This window comes from Orbicella faveolata, unplaced genomic scaffold, assembly GCF_042242905.1.
Source record: "Orbicella faveolata isolate gen_17 unplaced genomic scaffold, um_ofav_v1 contig_4, whole genome shotgun sequence".
Classification (NCBI taxonomy): Eukaryota; Metazoa; Cnidaria; class Anthozoa; order Scleractinia; family Merulinidae; genus Orbicella; species Orbicella faveolata.
Window position 1 is genome coordinate 7,887,752 of NW_028301569.1, and position 23,513 is coordinate 7,911,264.

Genomic DNA, 23,513 nt, shown 5'->3' on the forward strand with positions numbered 1-23,513 from the left:
TCGTGGACCCCCTCGTGTCCAAGGCGAGGACAAATCTTAATGGGGCTCAGATGAACCCTTGAAATTGGGCCTCAAAATATAACTAAATAACAAAATATAACTTCTAGTTAATCACAGAACAAATGTAAAGCTTTCGACAATGCTTTCAGAACAGCGCTCTGCAGATTAAAGTTGTAAAAGTTGTCTTCATAAAAACAAAATTTGTGAGATAAGCGATTTGAGGAAAGGCGCAGTTTTGGAGATCATTGTAAAGCCCGTAATATATGGTCCTGGTGCAATAATGATGCAACGTGGTTTCCCATGTGCAGTTGTGTACTTTGAGGGACGAACTGTTATGACGAGGGAAAGTCTTTGAAATGCAGAATTCTCGAGTAGAATTCAGTTTTTGAACCCCTGTGGGATTTCAATAAAGCCACGACAAATCTTTCCCTTCGGGAAATGAATAAATAATTCGTAAATACAATTATTTCGTTTGGGCAAATTTAGTTCGTGGCGTTTTCATTTTGCTTCCCATGTGGGGCATTTTGGATTCCACTACGTACGAGATTTGCTTTCTTTATGGCTGAAAACTTACTTCAAGGGCTACAGTCAGCTGCAAATGCCACATCGCAAGTAGGGGTGAGTATTTAAAAAATCGCTAATTGATATAATATTTCTTCTTTAACCATTACGTTAAATTAGAGAATGTTTTTCTGATGCCATCGCATTTTGCATCCAGGCAACGTTTTAAAGTTAACCTTATCCCTGAACTACTTTGTGTAGGCCCTGCAATATTTTGAACAGCTGAAAAATTCTCCAGATGGATGGAAGCTCTGTGGTGACGCTCTTATCCGAAATCTTTACAGGTATGTACTGTACACAGCTTATCTCAGATTAAAAAAATAATTTAAGCATAACTCTTTTTTATCAAGAATTTATTTTTGTAGAAACCTTTTCTCCTAGGCTTTGCACACTAAAAAAAGATCGGCAGTTTTTCTTGCATCTATACAGAAGTAGAACAGTTTTTGGTTGCATTGTTTATTATGGAAGAAGGTCTTTGACAGACATGTTAATTAACTAATTAATCAATGTAAAACAGGTCAGAGATTGTGGTGACATCTCAAATTCATTCATTGTTCAGATGACAGTTGGTGGGGGGCGGGAGGGGGTTGCTGTACACAGTGTGGATGGTAGATGCCAAGTGACACATAAGACCTCTTTATAAATACATCATGGTATGAAAAATCATTGTTGATACAAAGTTGACGATAATGTCTGACCTCAACAATTAAATTTTGTTTCCATCAGTGATGAAACTGTCAAGTTCTTTTGTTTCCAAGTTCTGGAGCATCATATAAGAACAAGGTATGACAAGTGGTTTTAATTACATTGCCATGATATTAGAGTGATTTTCAAGCGAGTGTCAAAAAGCAACAAGTAAACAAATTACTTAGCAATCTCAAGCCATAGTAAAACTGGAACCAAAGTACACGTAATTGCCAGGTTTACCTAAGGGTCTTGATAGCACAAGTGTTGTAAATATTTTTAAAAACACAACATTGCTTTTCAGTTTTCTGAACATGTTTCGGTGTTTCAAACATCATCATCAGCCATAATGAATATATAAGGTTTACAGAAAGATCATTATTATGTATGTAAGAGCCTATACAATGAGCCTTTATAAATTTAAATTAACGTAAAATGCAAACTTATTTTTACGTTAATTTAAATTTATAAAGGCTCATTGTATAGGCTGTTACATATATAATAACGATCTTTCTGTAAACCTTATATATTCATTATGGCTGATGATGATGTTTGAAACATCGAAACATGTTCCAAAAACTGAAAAGCATTGTTGTGTTTTTAAAAATAATTGCCAGGTTACTTTTGACGCTCAATTGAAAACCACTCTATCCCTAGTTTATGACCAGTATAATGTATTTCCCTAACCGTCTATCATCTAGTTGTGTATATATAAAAGTGGACAGTCAAGTAAAGAAAATAATTTAACATCATAACCTAATTGATTATTGCTGTCAAGCTTCCTGACAAAACACTCACAACTTGTGAAAATCAATCAGAGCATCTGTTCCTGTAGACATCATTATACATGTAAAATATATAATAATTATAAATAAACAGTAGCCTCCATTTGGTGCAAAAATATGCTGGGATAGTTGTCCAGGGACATTATCAGTACCAAGGAACGAACAGTTTTCCGAGAGTGTAACTGGAGGAAAACCGTGAGCTTTGAGGAACAGATTATGTTGAAGAAAAAACTGTCTGAGTATATTATTGTGCCAAATGGAAGCCATTGTGTTTATTATCCTTCAAATATTTTCCGGAACGCACATGGTTTTGAAAATTAAGGAATCTCACTCGGACATTCCCCAGTTTCAGCTGGGGCATATTCAGTCATGTGACACAATTAGACCAATTATGTGCCAGCGAAAATATTTGATGGATTATAAGCTATAATATATCCCACTGGTAATGATTGAAGTATTTTATTTAACAGACATTTAGATAACATGATCACTACCGGGGGTTTCATTGGAGGCCGGGCACCAGGGAAATTGACCCGCTGTGAGGATGATTTTGCTCGTCTGGTTTGACCGTCATTTTTACTTATAAGGAAGTTCATTTCAGAAATTTACCCATCTGTGAAAACCAGTTTCCCTTCCACTGAAATGTTTATGAAACCCCTGATCACTGCTGTTTCATAATAATTGTTTATAATTACTTATAATTTTTATTGTATCTGTACATATATACACTACCTAGGCATGTAGCTTCAGGACCTGTGGATCAACAAGCAGTCAGAGAGATTCTTTTGACTTGGCTACGAAATCAGGTATTTGACCTGCTTTAAGCAACGCTTATTATGAGGAATTCCGCATGCTACAACAGGGATTTCATTAAATGCCGGGCACTGGACAAACTGACCAGCTGTGAGGATGATTTTGCCCGCCTGGTTTGACCATCTAGAGGAAAGTTTTTGTTATTAAGAATTTCAATTCAAAGAGGTTTGCCCACCTGTGGAAACTAGTTGCTCTCTTGCTGAAAATGTTAATGGAATCCCTGCTACGATAATGGTTCAATTCATGTTACATTATTAAATCACACATACATAATGTAAGCATTTGGAAATTTTACAGAAAATTCAAGGAGCACAAGAAGCAATCAGCTTGTGTTTCTTTGTGCAATGCTCTTGTGTTCTTGAGGCTGGTTTTCAGTAGCGATGGAGTCGGAGTTGTAGTCAGAGTCATAAAAGAGCTTACGACCTAGTGAAAATCGAAAATTGGAGTCATAAGTGGAGTCATAAGCTCAACAGAATTGGAGTCGGAAGAATCAGAACGTTTCCATTTCTTATGACTCTGATTGCTAACGAACTAGTGAAAACTAGATTGTCAGAGTCAGAAACAGAAGAGGAAGATTAAATGAATCACAATGCTCGATTCCGGGCGTTGTGATTGGTTAGTTCTTGTGCTTCTGCTTCCGACTCTGACAATCTAGTTTTCACTAGATCGTAAGCGACTGAGTCATAAGTGGAATGGGTGTTCTTCTTCTGACTCTGTCAGTTTGATTTTCACTAGATCATATCACTCTACGCTTCTGATTACCATTCCGTCACTAGTAGTGAAAACTAGCCTTTAAATTTATCATTTGCTTGTATATGTTGTGTTTTCACTGTTGTGAAGGTTCATTTGTGCGAAAGCGCTCTACTCAATAGATTTTCTTCAAACTTCCGCTGTAGACAGATAATGAATTACTTGTTTCAGCAATGAAAAGAAAACATGGGGGTCATGGATTTCATTTCAGAGATAAAGCGTGTGGAAAACTAGTCTGATTTTGAAAAAATGGCACACATAAATCAGCATGGTCTCCAGGGTTTTTAACGTAAAATATCAAAGATGAATCAACAGAGACAAACTATTCTTACTATTAATATTTTGAGTAAGTGAATCTGTTGCGTTGATAATTCCAAATGTTGCCAATGTTTTCACAAAACTTAACCCTTCAACAGGCAATCGAAACCACCGTGCAGATAAACAAAGAGCTAAAAAGAACAGAATTCGATGGTGCATTTTGCAAAAAATTCAAATTTTTAATTGATAGATTTTCTTCATTTTTTCACTAAATGTAGAAAATCAGTAGAGCAAATGATCCATCAAGAAAAATAGGCATCACCGAATGTCCAAGATCATTAAATTCAGTGAAAGCTGCAGGAATGGCCATCTGCCCTGTAATTGTTCATTTTATTACTTAGCGGATACTCAATGCATCATGTGAATTTGCATGCACAGTAAGGATACGCAGAAACAATAAGGGCGAACGTCCTTAAATAAGAAATACAATCTTGAAAGAGTTCTTGATTTTTTCCCTTCTGCTTCATTTCAACTTCTCCTTTGCTCCACGTTCCCACTTAATCAGTGCTGTTGATCAAAGGGTGAATACTATATATTTCTGAATGAAGTGATACTAAAAATTACATTCTGTCAGTCTTTTGGGTATTTTCTAACAATTTGATGTCATCCTTCACTGTACTGACAAGTTTTGTTTATTATTATTATTTCAGTGCTCTACTGAAAGAGAAGAAGAGAATTTTCTAAAAAACAAGGCAGCTCAAGTGTTCAGCTTGATCTTTGTCTGTGACTATCCCGACAAAGTAAGCTGGTAACAATTTAGTATTGTTTTGATTCTACTAACCAAAAAGTCAATAATAACTTTCATAAAAATGAAAGGTGTGTGTTTGTACGTTGATGTTCCCCAATCTAAACCATATCCGTGCATTCCTTCTTTTCTAGTGGCCACTGTTTTTCTCAGATCTTCTGCAGTGCTTACAGTTCGGGGCTCAAGCAGTGGACATGTACCTTAGAATTTTAAAGGCTATCGACGAAGAGGTTGTGGACAGGGACGTCACAAGAAGTGCACAGGTCAGCATTTTAAAGCCTAGTCAGCCCAGTTATTGATAAGTTATTGTAGTTGAAAATTTGAGGCAAAAACTTATACTTAGGTCAACCGCAGATAGGTAAGTTGTCAGAATGTTAGACAATGAAGCTCAAGAGAACAACTAGACCTTTGCTTCCATTAGCTTCACAGACCAAAACGTAGCTTAAACATTATCTCCTCAGGGTTTCCTTTAGTTTGATCACAAGTATACACATGAGATGTCTATAGCAGCCTGACATATATAGTTCCCTGGTGCAGTGCTTTCATAATTAAACGTTTTCAGCTGGAGGGAAAGTGAGTTTCAAAGGTGGGCAAAACTTTTTGCCTTCAACTTCTTTGTAAGAAAAACTTTCTTCTAGATGGTCAAATAGGCAGGCAAAATCATTCTCACATCCAGTCAATTAACCTGGTACCGGACCCTTGGAAACCCCTGCTGATGAGAAATCATCATTAATTTTGTACATTTTGTGTTTTCCTTTTCAACAGGAGGCTGAAAGAAATACCAAGATCAAAGACACCATGAGGGACAGCTGTATTACAGAGCTTGTGGATTCCTGGTATCAGATATTGGTGAGGTTGCTTTAATTTGTTCTTTAAAATACTTGCTTTAATCCTGGGGCTTACAGGAAGCAGTTTGCCTGGGGGACGTCCCTGGGGGGGTACTCCAGCATACGGACTATATAGGTACATGTATGTGCTGGCCCAAAGGGCATGGCTTGTCACTCTACTTTAAATTGAATTATTCACTACTAAGGCAACCTAATGCTTTTTTTTCCCTAAAGAAAACATATGAGAACAGCCTGTCATCTTTGATGTGCTTGTGCTTGGACGTCATAGGAGCTTACGTTGAATGGATCGACATTGGGCTGATTGGAAATGAGAGATTTATAAGGTGATACATGGTTTATTCTAGTCGAACCTCACCACAATGGCCATCTTGGGGACAGATGAAAGTGGAAGTCTTAGAGCGGTGTTCATCAAAAACGTGCTTATTGTAGCATATAAATACGTAACACATTCAAAATATATCAATAAAACAGAAACCAAACAGAAACAAAGACCAGCAACGCATGTTACAGGTCAAGTTTTGTGACCTTTTACAATAAAAAGTGGCTATTTGTATTCATCATTTGTCAGTTAACTGGCTGTTGTGGAGAGGTTTTTTTGCAGTGGAGGTGCTCTTAGTGGCTGTTGCCATTGTTAAAAGGTGTTTGCCATTGAGAGATTAAAAAAAGAGAGAATGTAAAAAAAAAGTGGTAGTTGTAGAGAGCTGGCCATTAGTGGAGTTACATAAATCCTGTTTCTAGAAATATGTAGCAGTGCTATTTTTATTGGATGGTTACCCAAGGTTTTCACCACCTTTTTTGTGCCGATTATACTCTTGGGTGGGGTGTGCATTGTGAGAGAAGTACAGTACTTACAGAGATGCTAAAAATACACATAGACACTCGCCAGGGTCTCACTTACATGTAGGCTGTTTTGCCTTCCATGAGGGCTTACACCAACCTTTTAATTCTTAGGGGCACTTACCATCCGACAAAAAATTCCTGTTTGTGTTATTTTCTAATTTCGTGTGGCAAATGGAACAGCATTTTCCAGGATTTCTGTATACCCAAATTTCAGGAATATATGTCTTACTGGGAATTTCCATTCCATTCGATTTTTGTCCCCAGATTTTCAGCTGAATAGTTGAGCTGTTGCCAGCTCAGATGCCCTCAGAGTTCTTGTAACAATGGCTTAAGTTTTGATTTTTTTTCTGTTATTACTTTCTTAGCTTGCTGCTTCAATACACGTCAGTGGAAGTTCTTCGTGAGAGTGCTTGTGATTGTATGCATGAGATTATAATAAAGGGAATGGAACCAGTAGCCAAACAAGAATTAGTTGAGTCTCTTCTGAGTGTCTTAGAAAAGAGTGGAGTTCTTCAACTTCAAGAGGTAAATTACTTGGGAGTGATCTTCAGTTTAGTTTTAATAAGGATTGCATGAATGAGACAGGAAGAAAGAACATTTGAAATCCACTTGCCCAGTGGGCCTGCAAATTTCAGTTTTCACTTGTCCCAACTGATATATAATTTTTGCAATCAAGTATACGTGGATTTTAAATCAATCCATGCTTTCAATGCAGGCTTTTGCTCATCTTGTAGGACTTCTTTAATTTTGAGAAATCGTTTCTGGCTGGAAATTATCATTTAATTTTATCAAGCTTGCAATTTCACTCAGACTCACTAGACTACTACTACTACGAGGCTAATTTCACTGGCCCAAACTTAACTTGCCTGGGGCAATCATGCCTAGGTTTTTTCTTGCTGTGATTCAAGGTCATAATGATGCTGCTGCTGGCATTTGACCTTAGTTTACATACAGTACTTTGGTGTGAATATTGCTACTCGAGATCCCCTGCAGGGTGAATAATACTTAGGTGCTTTTGAGGTTTTTCTTCCAGTTTGCATAATAATTTGCCTTTTCCCTTTTATCAAAAGAGGTACGTTTCAAGATCAGCATTAAATGTCTTGGATAGGAGCACAAGGTGCATCTGGTCCACTTTCCATTTTTTGTTTTTAATTCCAGAAATTTTGGTGAGGGGCTTAATGGCAAATGCTTAAATTTACAGTTTGTTCCACTGGAAAGTACTTGCCCAGACATTCTGTACTGGGACTAGCTTTTTAGAAGTTCTCTTTTTTCTCTAATATCTTTCAGTAAGGCAAACCAAAAAGTGTTTTGCCAGTTTAACAATTCTTGGACACCTATAAATTAAATGTGTTTTATTTTCTGTGGTGTGCTGTATAAATTTCATTATTCTTTTATGTTGCAGGATGAAGATGCAGACTTCCTTGCTAAACTAGCAAAGTTGATGGGTGCAGCTGGAACACAACTTCTCAACAGTTACAATAAGTAAGGAATAACTTGAAATGTTTCAGTCTACATTCTATCTCATCTCTTTTCCTCTCAAAAAAACTCTATATTCTACCTTCCTTTTCATTTGCTAGCCTCTTATCAACAGCTCTTCCCATGCCTGTTTCTCTTGTCTATTTCCTTATCTTTTTGCTTCCTCTCTGCCTCTCTTTTCATTCCTCTTGCTGCTCTCTTCTTCTTTCCCTTTTGTCTACCTCCCATCCTCTTCCTTCCTTCTTTTTAGACTGCCTACTCTGTCTCCCTTTTTGTTTCTTCTTCTCTTCTCAACCTCTTTCTTCCCTTTTCTTTTCATCTCTTCCATTCCCTTTCCATCCCTTCCCTTCCCTCCCATCCTCGTTTGTCATCTCCCTGCCTGCTCTTTGCTCCCTTCCCATTCTTTTTTCTCTTCTCTTCATCTCCTTGCCTCCTGTCTGTCTCCCTCTAATCCCCCGTTTTACTCTCCACCTCCCTTCTAATTTATCTTTTTCCTCTCTTCCTTCCTTTCCACATCTCTTCCTCTAAATAAAAATACTTATCTTATCTCTCTTATCCTCTCACTTTCTTTCTGCCTTTGCGTTTGCCTCTTCCTCCTCTCTACCTCTCTCATCCTCTCAACATACAGTACATCCACAGAACATACATGTACAGTTGGACTGTAACATAAATTTTTGTTTCTCATGTCTAGGCTCACAAAATCTGGTGATACAGAAGCTGCAGCGAAATGCCTGTGTGCTGCCGAGGAGAAGTTGCCATACCTTTTCAAGTAAGTAGTTTGTTAATACTGAGCAATGATTACTTCCTGTCGAGTATGCTTTCTAATCCTCTATTAACCTTAAACAAATCTACATATATGTATTCAAGTTTACCCAATTAACACAGACAGTGCTTCAATTTCATTTAATGTTAGCTTTAACGATTAGATGGTTTATTAAGGGACGATAATTCCTCCCTTTTTACTGATGTTATATCTGTCAACATTTTCATAACCCAGCCCAGAAATTGAGATTTTAATAGACAGAGAGAAAAGGTGTTCCAACCATTTCTTTTATTGCTGCGTATTTATTCAATTATTTTGCTTCTATTTAGATTCTTAGATCATGATGATGATGATGTTTCCCAGAATGTATCTGGTTTTGGGTATTCATACTTGACTGTTTTAAAACAGGTAATACAGATTTAACTCTCAACTATTAGTCAAGAGGACTATTGTGCTTTGCAGAAGGCTTTGGAGAAGTTATGAAATGCTAACATTTCTCTTTCCTTTTGTAAGAAAATTAAAGAAGGTAAAGCATTTTGTAAAAGTGAAGAATCATCTTTTATATTCTCTCAAGAAGAACTATAAAAAAATATGTGAAGATTAGAAGTGAAAATTTTAATGTTGATGTTGAAGGTTCGCTTTGTTTTGAGCTCTAAGCTCTAATGTCTATTTTAGGTTATCAAGTGGTAGTCTAGTCTTTATGCTCTTTTTAAATACATGTAATCTCACTGTTTTTATACTCTTCTGTGGTCTTGGTCATCTTTGATCACATTTCTCAAAAGGAATGGTGGTTAAGGCCCTATTAACCACTAAATTGTCTTCCAGATTTCAAATATAAGTGAACAGCAAAAGACAAACTTGAGGGTAAGATTATGTTAGGTTAAAGGTCAATGTTAAGAATAAAGTTTCTTAGAATTCTCCATAACGTAAGAGTGGGTGGGGCCAGATGAATCTTCAGTGCCATTGTTTAACTTCAGTTTCTATGGCATGTCAGAGCATGGTTTCGTTAATGTTTTCAGCAGTAGGGCAACTGGTTTTCACAGGCGGGCAAACTATTTGAACTGAACTTCTTTCTAAATAAAACTTTCCTCAAGATGGTTCAACTGGATGGGCAAAATTGTCTTCGCAGCAAGTCAATTTGCCCGGTGCCTGGCCCTTAATAAAACCATTCCATGAGTGACGAAGAGTACATGTATTAATGTTGACAATGACACCACCCGGGATGTGTTGAAAATTAACTATTCTGTGTGTATTTTGTTTCAGGGAATACTGCATGTCATTATCAAGAAGATGAAGTATGACGAATCTTATAATTTTGAACATGAGGTATATATTTGTCATTTAGTTGGTGTCAGATTTATCCTTCTGCTGGTGTGTACCTCAAACTTAACATTTGTCGCATTTTGATCATGACATTGATTTTTATTACCCACAAGTTTTTTTTGTATCTCTATAGTAGAAATTAATATGACCAGTGCAGAGGTTTCATGGTTAGTGCACTTGCCTCCGGATTGAGCTGTCTGGGTTGGAACCCTGGCCAGTGACATTGTGTTGTGTTCTTGGAAATGACACTTAATAAATATTACTCTCGCAGTGTCTCTCTCCACCCAGGTGTATAAATGGGTAGCAGCAAACTTAATGCTGGGGGGTAACCCTGCAATGGACTAGCATCTCATCCAAGGGGGAGTAGAATACTCCTTGTTGCTTCATGCTACTGAAACCAGGGATAAGTGACAGACTGATGGGCCACTTGGCTCATATGCAGATGTAACCTATGGAAGAACTAATTTTTTTCCATGTGGCTTCTATTGATAAAGATTTTTCTCTTATTTCGAGCTAGTAATTTACCATCAAAATTGTATTGTTTTGTTTACCTTGTAGGGTGAAGATGAAGCCATGTTCATTGAATACAGAAAAGAAATGAAGATTTTGTTTGACAACATCGCTCAGCTGGTACAGTGAATAACATTTTCTAGCTCTAGGTTTTGCATTTTAGATCACTTTACAACATGAAACATTATTTACTGTAACCCTTTCTTCGAAAGTACAGGATTGACAGGTAACTTTATTGTCTTGATTTCTATTTCAGGATCCTAACCTGGTGTTGGTTTCAGTTCATAATATTTTGAACTCAACATTTGGGTAAGTGTAAGAGTCCTTCAATTTGAAAAGTTGTTTTCAAAAGTTCTGTTTTTATTCCAGCACCAGATGCAAACACTTTAACTTCCGTAAGGTGGTTTTTGCGTGCCAAAGGCTTCTCTTGTAGATCTGAGGCATGCAACCCGCTCTCCCCCTGCCCCTTTCCCAGCCCACCCAGAGAACTTTTGAAATTCTGAGACTAGTAGGAACACTTTGACAGTTCACTTAAAAAAAAAATGTACTGGACATTATAATGCAATGTGACACGGTTAACAACTCAATGTAGTGTCTGGCCTCAGTCGTCCACTGAACAAAAACCTTGGGTATCGTGTGATTTCCTCAGTTGTTAATTGAACTTATATGTTCACTTGATTGCATTTAATAATTTTATTCTCTTGTGCAGGAAGCTAGATGGAGCAAAATTCATGGATGTAGAAATAGCTGTAAGAGTCCTGTACATGCTTGGTGAAGCAATGTCGGTAAGAGACAATTGGACAAAGTTAATATGGTCGGGGATTTCCTAATATAATTCCTAATTAAGGACATGATCACAAATGACAAATACAGTGGAATCTACAAGCCCATTGACATTCTCTATCATTTTAGGATCTGATAGTAAAGTGTACCCTGTATGGTGTGCTTTTTGATGGTCATAAATGGATATACACTGTATACTGTAGCTGTGGCCAAAGTGTTACACTAAATGTCGAATAAGTAGCGAAGGCTATTATTCAAATGTGGTTTGACATGGGTGCTTAGACATTCCCCTGCCCCTTGTAGTATTTTTTATCACTTTTATATCACATACAGTGTATAGTGGAATATTTTCTTTACATTCCCCGATGATGCAGTAGATTGGCAAAAGCTTGGAATAAAAAAGAAATACAGTACATGTTGGTCAAGGCCTCTTGAAATCGAATCGCCCATTTAATCAACATTCCACTGAAGGACAACTTCAAACATTTATTTTGAGCATATTGTTAATAATTTATTCATTGAAGCATTTTCTTTTTCCTTTTCATTATTAGACTCAGCAATTGTACTCTGATGCTTCGAAGTTTGCAGCACTCCAACAAATGATGAGTTTGGTAAGGTTTTACTAATTAACAAATCTTAACTCGTTTAATTTATGTATAATTGTAGTACTTAAATTTGGACAAAACAGGACTGAACATTCTTCATCATGCCACGCCATGCTTGATAGTTTATGTTGTTCGTACAGACAGAGGGACATATAGATGAACAGACAGCCTTACTGACGGACAGACTCATGGACTCATGGACCGACATGCTAATAGGCTTACTGATGTTCTTGATTGATTGACTGATTGGTTTTTTCTTCCTACAGCTGGTAACAAGTAACGTGTCCTTCTACAATCACTCTTCAGTGGCTCAAATGGTAATAGCTTTTATTTTAACACTCAAGTTTACTTTGTATGTAAATCAGATCAATTGAATCACCCTTTTTCTATGTATATCCGTTAAAAAATATTACAAGTACTCTGGAAAACAGATTCCAAGTTATGATTGTGAGTAGTCTACAGCTGCAGTAGGTAGCTGACCAGTGATATCATTTACCAGTAACTCAGTTTTCAACTGAAAGTGCTAGAATATTGTACCCAGTAAGACAGAAATTCCCATCTGTTTTCTGCTCACCTGAATGAGATGCTCTTTCATGACAATTTATTTCTGGTAAAGGTAGATATATCCTTGACTGAATTTCAGCAGTTTCTTTCTGATGCCCTCACACTGTTTTAGATTGCTAATTGTAAGTTTCATTTGACATGACTGTTTTCTTTTTCAGTTCTTTGAAACTGTTGTTAGGTACGACAGGTTTTTCAGCGGTCAGGCTCAGCACATTCCAACAGTACTGGTAAGGGTTTTTCAGTTGATTCTGTTAAAACAAAAAACGTTTATCCATAGGCTTACACTGCCAATGTGGAGGCATAGTGGCCTCATGGTTAGTGTGCTCGAGAGGTCCAGGTTCGAGCCCTGGCTGGGAACATTGTGTTGTGTTCTTGGGCAAGACACTTTACTCTCACAGTGCCTCTCCCTACCCACAGAGCATGATGAGTTACTAGTTTCAAATTTCCAACAGCAGAGAAAAATTTGCTTCAAGTACAATGTGCATGCATGGCTAATCACAGAGAATGGGATGTTAGTACATGTACATTACAGGATATCATGTCAGAAATTGGGTCAGGATGCCTCAACAATCTATCACCTGTATATATTTTTCTACTCTGATTTAATTTATAGTTACCATTACAATTTTGTTTCTTCTTAGATTGCTTTTCTTGATGAGAGAGGCCTGCGCAATCCAAACTGCACTGTCAGGAGTCGATGCTCTTATTTATTTTCAAGATTTATCAAATCTCATAAGTATGTGTCTTTATACTTTGTGATTTAGCAATCTAAAATGTACAAAATTGTTTGATTTTTTGCTTGGCATTTATACCATGACTACCTAAAGAACACTGGTGCTGTAGCCATCTGCACATACAATATGATGTTCTGGTGTCTGTGTTTGCAGTAGTTTACTTTCTTTAGTCTCTTTACAAACATTTTGAATGTGTCTTGCTGTTTGTTCCAGAGCTAACATGCTCAACTTTGCTCATGATGTGTTGAAGACACTGCAGACCCTTCTTGTTATTTCTCCTGTGAGTATAAAATAAAACAAGCCACTCTCTTTACCATAAAAAATTGTTGATTTTTACCCATTAAAAACCTGAGTTCATTTTAAATAAACATATCTATAGAACCACTGCTGGATTACAATGTCCTGTTTCAAGAGTACAACATAATGTTTCAACATTCTTTTGTCTTCACACAACAATTTTTTTTTTTTATTAGGACAATGGTTATCAGCAGCTACTTTCTGGTGATGATCAGGTAATTTTCACTAACATTTCTTGGTGTAATTCTGTCCTTGTTTGCAAAAAGGGGTAAATTGTAGCGAACATTAATTATGTATTATATACGTTTTTTCTCCCTGCCAAAATATTAATACTGTATTTGCTTGTGTACATATATAGCTGTTCTTGGCCATTTCTAGGGTACCTAATTAAACAGACTTTTTTTTATTTTTTTCGTGTAGTTATTCCTTTATGAAAGTGCAGGGATTCTCATTGTTGCCAGTGGGGCAGTGCCAGAGGTACAGTAGAGAAAAAATAAGTGATTAACAGCTATGCAAAATCACCCAGCATGTATAATTAAGGGTGTATCCCTTCCTACACTGCATTAGAATCTGGGTTTTGGGCTGAAAATACGTTCTGATGCAGTGTTTTCTACTTGATTGTCTCTGCTCATTGTACAAGTACACTGCATGGAAAAATTTCAAAACAGAGCAGTGATCAATCATAGACATTGTAATTGTAAAGATTCCAGAGGTTGCTTCTTACTCAAATCTTAAACAACTGCGCAGTAGCACTGTGCGAGATGATAAGTGATTCAAGCTCCACTTGGTAGATTCACACCGATTTAAGAGGGTCATACAGGGGTCTATGGCACAGCTCATGAACGAAAAAATTTGAGGATTGCGAATATAAAAATTTCATTTTCCTGAATCATGAAAATAAGCAAGTAGATACTCTTTTTAATAACCTGTTCTTATACTAGAAAGAGTGTTTGAAGAAAGTAAAATTGTGACAGGCTAAGTTAAGGCACCAATATTGCAAATGGCATGCCTTAGTCACTCTCGATAGACAACTGTAACCATTCAGAGGACCCACATCTCGAAATCACGTAGAATAGAGTGGTGAAATCACAAATATTGGTGAATAATTGAAGTTCATCACGGGTCACGCAAAACCATCAGGTCACAGATTGCGAAGAATAATTTCTTAAATTCATGTTTCACCGAAAATAAAATCAGCTAATCACACAGCACGAGAATACCGCTGTATGACCCTCATTTAATGATAGATCAAGTCCATAGATCTAGTTCACAATAGGTAGCGACTGATGAAATAGCGAAAACCAGAAGATCGCAAGTTCCAGCAGCAGTAGATGTAGGAGTAGAAGCAGATACAAATAGGAGTAGTAGGTATGAACTGAAAAGCGATAGTTACGTCCTACTTAGATAAGGTTCTAGTGCATCTGTAAGTACATCAAGATGTGACATTTAAATTTTAACATATACCCCAAATATTTATTGTTACTTTGATCTTCATTGGACAAATATTTTTGCATTCAACTTACTTGCTCTACCAGAAATTTATTGCATTTATTTTCCCTTTCGTTCAGAAGCAGCTGTTATACATGAAGAATCTGCTATCACCAATCATTGTGAAGTTTGAATCAGTAGTTACAAAGGTGATTGTACAGTGTACAGCTGTGTGTTGATAACTTCATATCCAAGTGTGTTTGTCGTCATTCCAAAAACTGGAAAAAAGTTAACTTGTTTACAGTGGGATGGGATGATTTATCTGTACCTTTAATTTTCATTTCAGCTCATGTCAGAAACTGATGATGTCTCATCCTCAGCATATGCCCAGCATCTCTATCATTTGGTTGCCTACGCCAGGTATAATCATGTTGATCAACATATTATGGTCAAACCTCTCTACAGTGGCCACCTTGGGGGCAGAGGAAAGTGCCCACTGTAGAGAGGTGACCATTCTGGGGAGGTAGGGCAGTAATATGACACCTGCCATTTTTCAGAGTGCGACATTTTTCCTTTAAAAATGCTTATTGTGGCATATGAGTATGTAAACAACCAAAATACATAAATAAAACAGAAATAGAGACCAATGATGCACCGTATGCATCAAGTTTTGCGACCTTTTACCAAAAAACTTGGGTTTTGTATACACCATTTGTCATGATTAACTGGCTGTTGTGGAGAGTTTATTTTGGCAGTTTTTTAATCAGATTTTCCAGATCAGAATGACTCTCCATGCCCAAGAAACACCAAGCAATTAAATGTCTGAAAATTTATTCTTTGCCATGGAAAGTGAGGAGTTTTGGCAATAGCTATATCTTTATGTCCATGGTTATAGTGTTATGTACAGTATGTGATTATCTCTTATTGATTTAAATTTCAGTCGGGCATCCAAAGCATTTCCCAATCAACAAGCACTGAAAGACAGTGGTTGTGCACCATGCTTTACAGAGGTAAATACTAACCACACATGATATACTAGTCTATTATAACAAAAGAAAATTTTGGAACCTTAAGAGGTGCATTTACAGTGCAACTACTTGAACCGGGCCACCTAGAAGAAAACTAACCAATCAAAATGTAAACTGAGAAAAATGGACTGGCAGGCTAACTTCTCATGGTGGCAAGTAATGGTCTCTTTGACATGAAAACATAAACACTGTTGACTATCTGTGTTTTTACACTGTTAGAGATTTAGTCCTTGACTCGAAAAATTTAAGTAATTGCGCTATAACAACCCATTTTGTGGCTCACATGCTTTCTTGTTTTTGTAGGCTTTACCAATTTTTCTACGTGCACTAACGATACCCATTCATCGTGACATAATACACTCTGGTGTGCGGCAATACCTACATAGAATGATTGTGTGCCTTGGTGAAGGAGTGTTGCCTTTCATTCCAGTTGCAGTCTCACATCTTCTGGAAGACTGTACAGTAAGTAATAAGTGAGAGGAACTTAACACTACAAATGATTGGCTTACCAGCACAGCAGTTAACTTTGGCCTCTTTAGGAGTAATTGACAAAGATTTTTGTCACTCCTTGCCCTTAGAATGTTGCAGAGGTTTCATTAACGCACTGGGCAAATTGACTGGCTGTGAGAATGATTTTTCCCACCTAGTTTGACCATCTAGAGGAAAGTTTTTCCTATAAAGAATTTCAGTTCAAAAAGTTTTGGCCACCTGTAGAAACCAGCTGTCCCTCTATTGAAAACCCTTGTGTTGTTTGGTTGCCCATTTCTTTAACCCATATTAAAAGTATGCTTTTAAGTAGAGACAGGCACTTTCAAAGTTAGATCACTTATAACAAATATCTTTGTGATACCTAGAGGTTAAAAGAATTAGTGTGGTGCAAGCCTTATACAGATTAAAAATTCTTTGTTAAATTATCTTCCTATAGGCTCGAGATATTCAAGAATTCATTCCGCTTATCAATCAAATTATTACAAGATTCAAAGTAAGTTGATTTAACAAGGAGCTCATTCACGTACATGTGGGAAACAACAGGGTTTTTTGTACAGTCAGTAAGTAAAAAAAATATCTGGGCTTGCCTGTGTGCTCCATCTTTGTCTTTAGAATCTGGCAGTGGGAGGAGCAAAGTCTAAGGGTTGGGGAAAGAGGGGGCTGTTGTGTTCTGTGTGACAGCTGATACTGCGCAATGAGTGGAGAGTAATGAAAGAGTCTTATTGACTCTCTTTACAGTCCCTAGATGAAAATATTAATTCTCTTAACTGGTTACCATAAGTTTCTTTTAATGTTAATTCTGAGAAATTAGTGGCTCATCAAGAACATTTCTTGTATTTGATTAATTTTGTTAAATTGATTTATCTGTCTCCTTGACAATTTATGGATATTTTAGGGAAAAAGTAACTAATTTAAAGTATTTTGTTCTCCCAGCATCAAATTGGTCCTTTCTTGCAAGAAGTTTTCATGGCCATTGTTAACAGAATCTTTACTGTTCTCGGCAAACCAGCTGATGAGAAAGACGTACAGGTAAGTTACAAAGTTAGACCGCAAAGTGGGAATCCATGACCACACATGGTTCATTTATTTGGTGGTTCTCAGAGGCAAATCCAGCCAATGTGGACAGAAACATGTAGACTAATCATGAGAAGCACATTAGTAGGGCAGTAGCCTGGGTATTTAGGGTGTTTATGATGATTATAAACAAGAAAGTACCTCGGTTTGCCTGTTACTAGCTACAGGCGTGATTAGGGTACCATCTTGTGTCTGTTGAAGACCAGATTTTCTTACGCTTTGGTAGTTCACATTGTGTCAGTCGTTGAGAGCCTTGATGAAAATGGCAGTCTTCATCCTAGCCTGCATAGCAGGTGTTTCCAAAAAAGCATGTAAAGGGAACAAAACTGCTACTGAGAGCAAAAAGTAAGGAGCAAGGAGAGGAAGTGAGGCGAGCGAACGATTCCTTTTCTTCCCACCCCTCCCCCTTCTTGCCCATCCCCTCCCCACTTCTCCCTGTTTTTTTCTCACCACGGGCATGCTCCTTCGCTCCCCCGCTTGCTCGCTCACTTGTTCAATCTCTCCGCCTGGAAAAGAATAGGAAACATCTGCTTTGCAGGCTATCTTCATCCTCATCGTTGTCGTCTGTGTCCTTGTCACAGAGAAATGGGTTGTGATGAGATCATCTTGGTGTGCTTGTATTTTGACGGTAGATTAAGGATTGGAAACTGTTTGTGGATTTCTTTAAATGGTTTGCTCAACACAACATCTGGTCCCTCAGCTTCAAGACTTTTCAGAGGGCAACTTGAATGGAGTTTTTAACTTTTATGTCACAAATACTACAACAAACTTTTTTTTATCATTCTCTCGTAGGCAGTAAAGGAGAAGGAAACTCTGAGACGTAGTTATTTCCTGTTTGTTGCTGCTGTGGTCACAAATGATGTGATAGTAGTTCTTACTACTCAAAGTGAGTGTCTGTTTCTAAACATCATCTTTTATCTTGACTCGTGATGATTTTCACTCCACTGACCCTAGCAGTATTTACACAGAATCCATGTTACATATGGTAAAAAGAGTCTGCATATGAGCCAAGTGGCCCATCAGGCTAAAGCTTCTCCCGGTTTCTGTAGCATGAAGTGCAGTGGAACCTGTATTAATAGTGGTCACCTCTATTAAGCAGTCACAGTCGCCATTTCTTTCTTTACTAGGCTTAAAAGTCACAATCTCATCTTTTATAATAATATTAGAAAATAGCCCAAAGAAATTGCATGCACTGATCGGTTTGTAATCGTGATGGTGTGAGCGAAGAGAATTTACATTTTGATAATAAAAGTAAACAAGTTGTTTTCTTTTTTTTTCTTCAGGTTATTTTCTAAAAGAAATAGAACATGTTTACCGTATTTCTCTCGAGTCTTAGATACACTCATGGAAGTTTCAGAGAACTTGAAAAAGCTTTGGAAACACTTGCTCGTCAGTTCATGTTCCCAAAGCATTGCTCATTCTCCCAAACGTCCACTTGTGTTTCTATAACTCAAAAGAAACACCTTACATGTTTTCTGTTTCTTAGTCAATAAAGCGTTTGGTATTCAGTGCAACTTTTACTTTTGTCTACTTAACAGCTCCTGAGGATTTACACCAAGTGTTGTTGACTCTGATCCAAGGAGGAGTCGATTTCCCAGACCCTGTGGTAAAGTTGTAGTGTAGTATCTTTTTAGAGCGTACTCCTTCCGCTTATTGTAGCACAAAGTTTTGTCTGAACCCGAGTTATTTACAGAATTAGTAGAAATATTTGACATTAAAGGTAGTGAACTGTTCATTTTCCTGGCTGTTGTTTCATGAAAAGAATGAAGAACGTGTTTTGAATCTTCGAGCAATCTAGCCAGGAGAAAATAAGTAGTAATGATATCTATCTCTTGTATTCTGCAGGCACAAAAGATTTCCTTCAACATTCTCCGCAAGCTAGTTGAAGTATGGGGTAAGGACCATACACAGTGCAGTTTTCATGAATAATATATACAATATAATTTAATTATCTATCATCTTTGACAAGTTAGTTCTTGCCTTTCCCTGTTAGGTGGGAGCAGTGGATTAAATGGCTTTAGAGAGTTCATTTACGACAGTATTGTACCCGCATCTTTTGTGGCTCCAATGAAATCAACATTTGACTTGAATGATGCCCAGACAATTTTGGTATGTAAAAACTAACCTTGGTTTTCCTTAGGGTTATGCATTAGGTACATCTTTCTTGGCAAAGTTGACATCCATCTAAACGTTTAAGCATCGTAATTGCTTTGAACTATGCCTTCGCATGTTTGCAAGATTTCTTTCATGGTTAGTGGGCTGTATTAAGGCTAATATTGTCCTTTGCCACATAATGCGCTTTTGACATGTAGGTAACAGCAATTATTGGGGCTTTGTAGTTCCATTAAAATAAATTATATTGACAATTGATCATCTGCTCTATCAAATAAAACTTTTTTCCAAATTGTTTTGTATTGTTATAACAGGCATTACAGGAGATCGCACTGACACAAAAAATGATTCTACAGAAACAGGTAAGAAAAGCCAAAAATAGCAGCATTATTTTTAATGGTGTCATTTTCATGAAATAATAGTGATGTAACCATGCATACTTTATTTGTTATTGGCAGGGTGGTGAATTTATAGAATTCCTTCAAAACAAGTATTTGCCAACTCTACAATTGGCTCCTGGACTTATTCAGGTAAGTGTTGTTAAGACTTTCACTGAACAAATAGTCCGTGTCAAATTGTTTCTGTAGGTGACAAGGACTATTGTCACTAATGGGTTTAGCACTAAAGACCACCAAGCAATTTATTGCAGACTGTATTGACTGTTTGTAGAAGTGTAGCGGCTCTCGTAAGCTTGTAATTCTATTTGTCGTCATAGTGTAGTGGCTGTCATTGTTTTGGGGCTAGGGGGCATTGTTTCTGTTGTTTGTTTTAGTGCTCCCTTAAAGTGTATCGAGCCATTCATGTGAGACTTCACAAGAGCTGCTACATGACGCACTGTTTGGCTAACTAGCACGGTCCCTGTTTCTACTATCTACTCGATTTGGTAAAGGTGTTGATAGTGTAAGTAAAAGGTTGATTTCGTCTGCTAGCGAGGAAGGTGAGAATACCACACTATACGTGCCAGCTTTAGCGAGCCAGGACACCTAGGATGTGTCCAAACTCTTCTTAGCCAAGATTTTACAATTAAATTATGGGTGCGTCAAACCTCCATCAAATTTGGGCTAAACTGCAAAATTGCGAGCTGGGTATATGCGTCTCAGTGATGGCTATAGCGCATAGAAATCGAGAGTGAATAATCTAATTGTTTTCGTATAAATCTACTAGTCGTTCAAAACTTTAACTAAGGGCCTGTTTACAAGGAGGGAGGGTTACCCTAGCAAGCGGGTTAATCCTAGCTGGAGGGCAAAAGACAGCCCGGGTTTACGAGCAAAATTTCACAGGTAGGATAGCCCTACATCCCACGACAACTTAATGCGCGGTTACTCTCAAAGGGTCTGGAAACAAGTAGAAAGTTAACCCGGGTAGGCGGGTTAACCTTATCTGGAGTGTTTACAAGGGAAAAAGTTAACCCGCCTGCCAGGGTAACCCTAGCACGCAGATTAGGGTAACCAGCCAACCCGAGTAACCCTGGCTGCCTTGTAAACGCGACGAAGGAAAAAAGAGGGTGAGTGCTAGAGTAACCCACTTACTAGGGTAACCTTCTCTCCTTGTAAACAGGCCCTAAATCTTGTTCACAGATAATTCGAAAACACAAAGAATCGACCGTCATTTTGATAACAAGGGCACACTGCTACGCTACTCACTATCTACAACAGAATAAATAGTGAGTAGCGTAGCCAATTAGCGAACGGCATTCGTGATAGAACGCTAGTAGGTTTATACTGAAAACTGTTAGTTACTGTTCTCTACCAGATATGAGAGGTGTGACCCAACATAACCCTAAGTCTTTTAGCACTCCCATATTTTTATGCCTGGCAACTATAAACAGTAATTTACAAAGTACAAACTTTCTGTTCCCAAATTACTTCAGTGGCAATAATAAGCCGGTTTCTATGTGGGTTTGTTCTATTAGGAGTATACACATGCACTGCAGCAAGCTGATGTAAAAACCTTCAAGAGCTATGTAAAGGTGAGATCTTGTTGTTGCTATTCTTGTTCTTGTTCGTGTTCGTGTTCGTGTTCGTGTTCGTGTTCTTGTTCGTGTTCGTGTTCGTGTTCGTGTTCGTGTTCGTGTTCGTGTTCTTGGTCTTGTTCTTGTTGATGTTCTTGTTCGTGTTCGTGCTCTTGTTCGTGTTCGTGTTCGTGTTCTTGTTCTTGGTCTTGTTCTTGTTCTTTTTCTTGTTGCTTTGTCAACTGTGGATGGTCTTGCTCTATATATCCACCGAAGTGCCAAAGGTTGACAGAGAAACAATTACATAAACATTTCAAGTGACGACTCATGGTAAAAGTACCTACAGATTTGAGCCTTGCATTTGCAGGTCAAAAGTTCTGTAAATTACATTACATGGGATTACATTTCCATAGCTTTCTCTAGAGTACCTTTTGTCACGTATGATAATTATTGTTGGGTTTATGATAACCAAGTAAAGGTCTGTATTCAAAAATTCAAAACAAAAACATCATGAGGAGCAACAGACGTGGCCTATTTACATAAGAAGATAAATAGATTACTATACATCAATTAATTAAGTTAACTAATTAACTTAACTAACTAAGTAAATCCATTTTTATTGTTTACTGAAGTGATCTTATTTCTATGGCCCTCGTGATTTCACACAAAATGTTCTTTCTTTTTTTCACAGGCGTTTTTCACAAACCTTCGTTCATGACAAAGGATTTACCCTTCGCAGTCTAACGAAGGGGAAAAAATCTTGTATATTAATATATTACAGTACAGTGCAATAACAGTACTGTATTTCACTCAAAGATAGAGTCAAAATTATAATGTTCAGCGTGGTAATATAAAATTACCAATTAATTGTTTAGTACAGCAATAGTAGTGTAAAAAAGACCGGTGAAATAATTATTTTCCTTGAACTTTTCTCCTTCCTGCAATATTATTACTAAATATTATGATAAAAAGTGTTAGTCAAAATGAATGAAGTTAAAACAAAAGCTAACACTTCGTTTTGGGAAATGTTTGCTCATCACTGCAAAGATATGATGACCAATTTAGTGGCATCTGTAGTTTAGGGTGATATTTGAATTATCGACCTATTGTTTGTAGGCTTGTAAAATAATTAGTAGATCTTGAATTTCAACCAATCTCGAAACGTTGCCGAGTTGTAAAAATCTGTGAAAAGAAATATTTGCAGCCGAATATTTGAACTGAGTGATAATGTATTTCATTCAATTTCAAACCCTTTTTCTAAATACAGTGGAAACTTCATTAAGGGGCCACCTTTTAGACAATAGTGGTTATAGATACAATGGTTTATACGAGCAAGCATTTTGCCAGGACAGACGTTTGTGTCCCCTTAATAGAGTTGTCCGAGAGTATTTTGAGTTATTTTGGCCAAGTACAAAATTACCTTTCAATTGAAGGAAACCTGAAAATAATAGTTTACTCAGATAGAAAATCGCTAATGAGATAATAATAAACCATAAAGGAACAAGGATGGTTAAGGATGGAGAAGATTAACAGGGATTACAAACGACGAACTTGAAAAATTTAGGCAAAGCTCTGCAAGATTGACAAACCGTTACGTAGCTCCTTTAAGACATATTCTAATATAGGTCTTGTTTCAACTCTTCAATCTTGAGTTACTGATGAAAAGTGAGTAACACACTGCTCTGTGGATTGAGAGGACCTGTATTTCGAATAGTGTATACTGAATACTGTTACAGTGCCTCTCAACAAAGTATTTCTCCCCTAGTTGAACAAGCACATCGCTCAGTGGAAGCAAAGTCGTAACCATGTATTTTTTTCGCGACACATTTTATTTTTTCGTATTTTTATAATGTCAAGTATCTCATTGTGTTAGCTTTTGTCCTCCAAGAGTGTCCAGCCTGAAACTGAAGTTTATTATAGGTAATAAGATAGAGAAGGGAGTGTCACTCTGTGAGAGTCTGTCCTGAAAATATGTAACACGGCTTTTCACACTACAATGACATTTGAGCAATAAAGAACGGACAAACTAAAA

General features: G+C 37.3%; 1 protein-coding gene across 1 annotated transcript; it reads left to right on the forward strand.

Annotated features, from left to right (window-relative positions):
* Positions 1 to 275: 275 nt before the first annotated feature.
* Positions 276 to 23,513, forward strand: LOC110068343 (exportin-T-like). Its single transcript, XM_089275998.1, has 38 exons — positions 276 to 618; positions 763 to 845; positions 1,288 to 1,344; positions 2,767 to 2,836; positions 4,562 to 4,651; positions 4,791 to 4,919; positions 5,422 to 5,505; positions 5,718 to 5,827; positions 6,710 to 6,869; positions 7,747 to 7,826; positions 8,512 to 8,589; positions 8,913 to 8,991; positions 9,409 to 9,447; positions 9,847 to 9,909; positions 10,465 to 10,536; positions 10,673 to 10,725; positions 11,126 to 11,201; positions 11,751 to 11,810; positions 12,071 to 12,121; positions 12,527 to 12,595; positions 13,010 to 13,104; positions 13,316 to 13,382; positions 13,576 to 13,614; positions 13,820 to 13,876; positions 14,968 to 15,036; positions 15,174 to 15,247; positions 15,768 to 15,837; positions 16,159 to 16,317; positions 16,781 to 16,837; positions 17,278 to 17,373; positions 18,211 to 18,304; positions 18,957 to 19,024; positions 19,264 to 19,312; positions 19,412 to 19,527; positions 19,845 to 19,892; positions 19,989 to 20,060; positions 21,443 to 21,499; positions 22,173 to 23,513. Exons 1-38 carry the CDS (start codon positions 559 to 561, stop codon positions 22,197 to 22,199), a joined length of 2,877 nt encoding a protein of 958 aa, XP_089132124.1. The 5' UTR covers positions 276 to 558; the 3' UTR covers positions 22,200 to 23,513.